This window comes from Vigna unguiculata, chromosome 4 (assembly GCF_037176805.1).
Source record: "Vigna unguiculata cultivar grain cowpea cultivar isolate G323 ecotype 2 chromosome 4, ASM3717680v1, whole genome shotgun sequence".
NCBI lineage: Eukaryota > Viridiplantae > Streptophyta > Magnoliopsida > Fabales > Fabaceae > Vigna > Vigna unguiculata.
The window spans coordinates 614690-619549 of NC_140795.1; the positions used below are offsets into that span (position 1 = coordinate 614690).

General features: G+C 31.2%; 1 protein-coding gene across 2 annotated transcripts; it reads right to left on the minus strand.

Annotated features, from left to right (window-relative positions):
• Positions 1-473: 473 nt before the first annotated feature.
• ATMND1 (Mnd1 family protein) lies at positions 474-3046 on the minus strand. Of its 2 annotated transcripts, none has more exons than XM_028069224.2 (10): positions 2949-3046; positions 2544-2624; positions 2303-2413; positions 2128-2166; positions 1805-1912; positions 1643-1705; positions 1498-1549; positions 1326-1370; positions 952-1031; positions 474-752 (listed from the first exon to the last, which is right to left on the minus strand). In XM_028069224.2, the coding sequence occupies exons 1-10, from the start codon at positions 2949-2951 to the stop codon at positions 681-683; spliced, it is 654 nt and encodes a 217-aa protein (XP_027925025.1). In that variant the 5' UTR covers positions 2952-3046; the 3' UTR covers positions 474-680. The 2 variants fall into 2 exon arrangements, with proteins under 2 accessions (XP_027925025.1, XP_027925024.1); XM_028069223.2 differs by having other exon boundaries at positions 2303-2419; positions 2949-3032.
• Positions 3047-4860: the final 1814 nt, after the last annotated feature.

A 4860-nucleotide genomic window follows, 5' to 3' on the forward strand; every position in this document is an offset into this window, starting at 1 on the left:
TGATAATAGACATAATTTGATTACATTGTCATGTTCTCTAAGGATCAGTTTTGGTTTCAATGAGCCATCATAAAATGTAATTATTGTTACATTTAGGAACAAAACTCAACCCTCTACTTATACATTTTGATAGGTCACTTCAAGAGATTAAGCTTTTTAGTATTTGACCTTTAAAGGCCAAAAGAATTATGTTCCATGATAATAGAAGTGAACTGACAGGATTAAAAAAGTGTAATATCAAGAAACGAAGTTCTTGTGGCTCGAGGATAGTTAGTGGCCGAGGATTTAAAATGGTTCCCTAATAAATAAAGCAGTTCTTAGTTTATGTCATTCACCAACCTACTTTTTCCTCTATCCATAAAAACAAACGTAAAAAAGAAAAGGATCTATATATCTATCATACTGAGGATTGGAGCCTCCTCAAGGCAAGTAACGCCGACCTAACTCAAAATGGGGACCAAAATACTTGGATAGAGGCAGAATAAATAATCTGTAATGCAATATATTTTGCCACAGGAAGCAAAGTGCTTCTCAAACTTCATGATCAATACAGAAAGAGGGGAATAGAAAATAACCTACCATCTCAGAGGATGTCATTGACAATGCTCAACTTTGCATTTTATTGTCAGTATTTGAGAGCAGCACGACAACAAGCAATTGGCCATTGATAGGCTAAGTAATTATTCAGCAACTGCTTTGAGTGGGACTGGTGCTACTAACTCCAAATAGTCAAAATCATCTGTTAGACCAACCTGCACGGAGACAAAAGGAGCAAGCCATATATGAAACAAAGAAACAAAGAGACGAGGATAGTCAAATTTAATGACATATATTAAGGCCATGTTTTCCAAGTTACATTCATTCCTTTCGTGTATCTATTTCATAGCTAAAAGCAGCGTTGACAAATGACACTTTAGCTGAGTATTGAGGCATTTAACTGAAATGACTTACCTCCTTGTACAAATTTTCAAGTTGTTCCTTAGCCTCGGGGAAATTGTTCGAACACCAATGCCTCAGGGTGAAAATGTTGTCTACAAATATTTGTCAACAAATAGATATTATGTTTATCTTAATGATAATTAATGCAGTTACATATTTAGAGTTATCAGCATCATTAGAATTATAAATAAGTACAACCTCTTGTATCTATAAATCTCTCAAATAACATAAATATTTTCCTTCCCTGTCTAAATCCCAAAATTTCAACATGCATCGTTATAATAATGTGAAATGTGACATTTCACAACACGAGAGACTCCATTTTTCCCCTCGTATATAAAACTCCAGTCAGGGGAAAAGGAGAAAGAAAGCATAGAAGGTAGAACCTGTCCATCTGTTTGCCGATGCCTGGGCAACTACAATTGCTTCTCCTGTCAATTTTAATACCAAAACATCAGTCTACCACTCCAAAACTACAAATTTATTAGAATTAACATCCTAAACTTCAAGCTAATGTACTGATATAAATAATAAATAAAGAAATAAGTCTTTCTTAACTCATTGCTTCAAAGGCAGCCGGATCGTTATCTCTATACTTTTCCAACTCAACCTGAAAATTTCAGATGTTAATAGACTATTACAGAACTGACATAATACTGATCACCATAGTTGATGCTTGCTATCAAATAATCCGTAAGCCAACCTTCAATTCATTGTGCTGTTGCTCAACGGCTTTCAGATCTGCAACGGCCTCCGCTCGTTCCTCCTGATAAAATTGCAATATTAGGATACACAATAACCGGGCCTCTTATTTATACAATAGCAGAGCGAATTGGAATCTAGCAAGAAATATGTCATAACTTACAGATTCCTCTCGCCCCTTCTTTAGCTCCTGACATTGCTCAACAAGTTGAGCATGCCGATTTTTACTGTTTTGAAGATCAGAATCAAGTTTGCGGTACACATTTCTAAGCTGTGAATGAGTTTTATGATGTCATAATTAGTTTACATCAAGATACTATAGCGATTAAGGGTATGCAAATGAAGACGCATCAATAGAAACATAGCCAGCTTAACAGCTAGGTAGCTATAGTGAGGTGTTATATCAGTGATATCCTTTGCTGCCAGTGACCAATTTATCAACATAAAGATGATACAACAGCAAAAGCTTTATCAGCATAACTTCACCTGATTACCAGCACAGCTAGGTAGACTCCAGAAATACACCTGCGGGGTGAAGGTAGTAGGATCATTAAAAGATAGCGTACAGTATACTAATACTCCCTGACACCCTTGTTATTCAAGAAACGCATTACTGATCCCTTATTGGAAAGAAGCGTCATTGGTTCGAATGTTAACTTACAGATGTTCCAATCTTGTCTTTGGAAACAAGGTCATCATCCACTAAACTTTGTACAACATCTTTCACAGACTGAGCAATGACACCCTTTCTGGGACCCATCTTCTCGAGCTCCTTCAGCTTAAACAACAAAAAAATAAAAGTAGAATAGAAGCATATATACCAGTCAATAAATCACATGATAAAAGAAAGAAAACAGTTTTATCATGTAGGCAATAACGAAGTGGTAAACGATTGTGATCACCAGGAAGAAGTCTTGGGACTCGTAAAAGATTTGAAGCATCTTCTCCCGCTTCTCTTCCAAAGAGAGACCCCTTTTCTTCGACTGCACCAAGCAAAGCGCATCAACCGAATTGCAATTCATGACAATTTCACAAACACTTAGGGCACTGAGCTCGCTAACACAATTTGCAGAAAGCCATGGACCAATTTATGATCGGCTTAGGTTTTTTAGTCAATCATGACTATGTTCATACAAAAAATTGCAAAAACAGATATCCGTACGAAAATATAATGTGAGCTAATCGAACCTAGCAATTCACACCATATCGAACAAAGTTGAGATGAAAATTAATCATTGCATCGAAGCCGTTGTGAAATGATCGAAAATAACAGAATTAATTGAGGCAAAGAGAGAGCGGACAGTTACCATTGCGACGGATTTCGACGGCAGCGACGGAGTGGCGCGGAAGATTCCAGAATCGCGATTCTCCAATTTTTGGCGGGAAAATGGTTGGGTAAATTTTGTACTTCATGTTAAAAATTTCCTTTATTTTATATATATACAGAGAAAGAGGCGCGGGGCGAGTTTTCTCACAAATCTTTCTATTCAGTTAATAATATTTAAGACTTCTTAACAATTTTTCTGAGAAAATAAATATAGTTTCGTAAAAAATAATTGAAGAATTTAAAAATATAAATTAATACATTTTTTCTTAATTACAATTTTTGATACTTATATTTTAAAATTTGGGATTTTTAACCTAATTTTCTTTTTCCTAATTTAATCTTTTAACTTTTAACTAGAATTTTGCTCCATCATTACTTTTACCTAGTTTTCATCCTTAACTTTTAATTATTTGAAAATTTGTTCAAGTACTTTTATTTTAATTTTACTTTAAACATGATAAACTTAGATTGAGGAAAAATACAATTACCTAATTTTCTTTTCTACAGGATTGAAGATGGTGATTTTTTTTTAAAGCTGACGGTTGAAAAAATTTATAGATAATTAAAAGTCAATAACTAAAATTTTGAATTACGAACTAAAATTATAATTTTTTACGTATAGAAATCAAAATTACTATTAAATTATTTTTTAAAATAAAAATATATTAACTATAATGGAGAACAAAGAAATATGTGAACAATTTTATTATTATCACATATTATACTTGATAGCATAATTAATCATATTGAAAAAAATATTGATTTTGTTTTCAACTCCAACCATCTCGATTTTAATCTTTTCTTTATATCTTTATCAATTTTTAAAAGACCATCTCAAAATTAAACATATCAATAAATCTATAGTACCAATAATTATTACCAAACCAAACTTTTGCCCGATTTAAAGTTATAACTCTTTTATTTATTATTCATTATAACTCCTACATTTTTATACATTTATTAATGTCTGTAAATATTGTTTCTATCTCGAGTCTTTTATATAAATGTTTGATAGATCAAGAGGAGAAAGTGTTTATAAATAGTTTTTTACTCCAATTCTTAAATAATATAAAACTTTTTTTTTCAAACAAGTTTTTCAATCTGGAGCTAAAAGAAACTCTTGAATATTTTTAACCTTAAATTTACTAAAATAGTATGAGTAACACTATCCTAAAACAAATATAAGATTAAATTTTTACTTAATATAATCTCTCAACTTTAAAATTAGATGAATTTAATTATTTTAAACAATTTTTGCATTTCATACCTATTTTATGATAGTTTTTTATCTACTATTGAAGCGATAAGCTATCAAACGTTGGATTTAATTCTTTTAAACAAATCTTATTAAGTTTATTTAACATTTCAAACGTATTTCATGATAGTTTCTTATCTACCATTGAAGCGATAAGTTGTCAAGCGCTGTAAATAACTTAAATGTTATCATGAAACGCGTTTGAAACGTCAAGAAAACTTAACAAATCTTTGTTTACAGGATTAAATTTACACATTTTTAAAATTAAAGGACTAAATTAAACAAAAGTTTTGAAAAAGAACTAATTTAATTTTTTTTTAAAATTTAAGGGATAAAAACATATTTTTTTTTATATTTAATTAGTCGATGATACCCACTTTCATTTAGATGTGTCAGTTTGGTACCCGCATTTAAAAATGTGTCAATTGAGTCCCGACTTTTGAAAAGATGTCTCAATTAGGTCATTTTCAGCAAAAAAATATTAACACCGTTAACAATATTGACTTTTAAAATGACTTACAAAATTAAGTATCGATGTTTATATTCAAATTTAGTGGTAAAAGTCATGAATTAAGTTAATGACTTTAGTCATTTTTGTCTAAAATAGACCTGATTAAGACATTTTTTCAAAATTTGG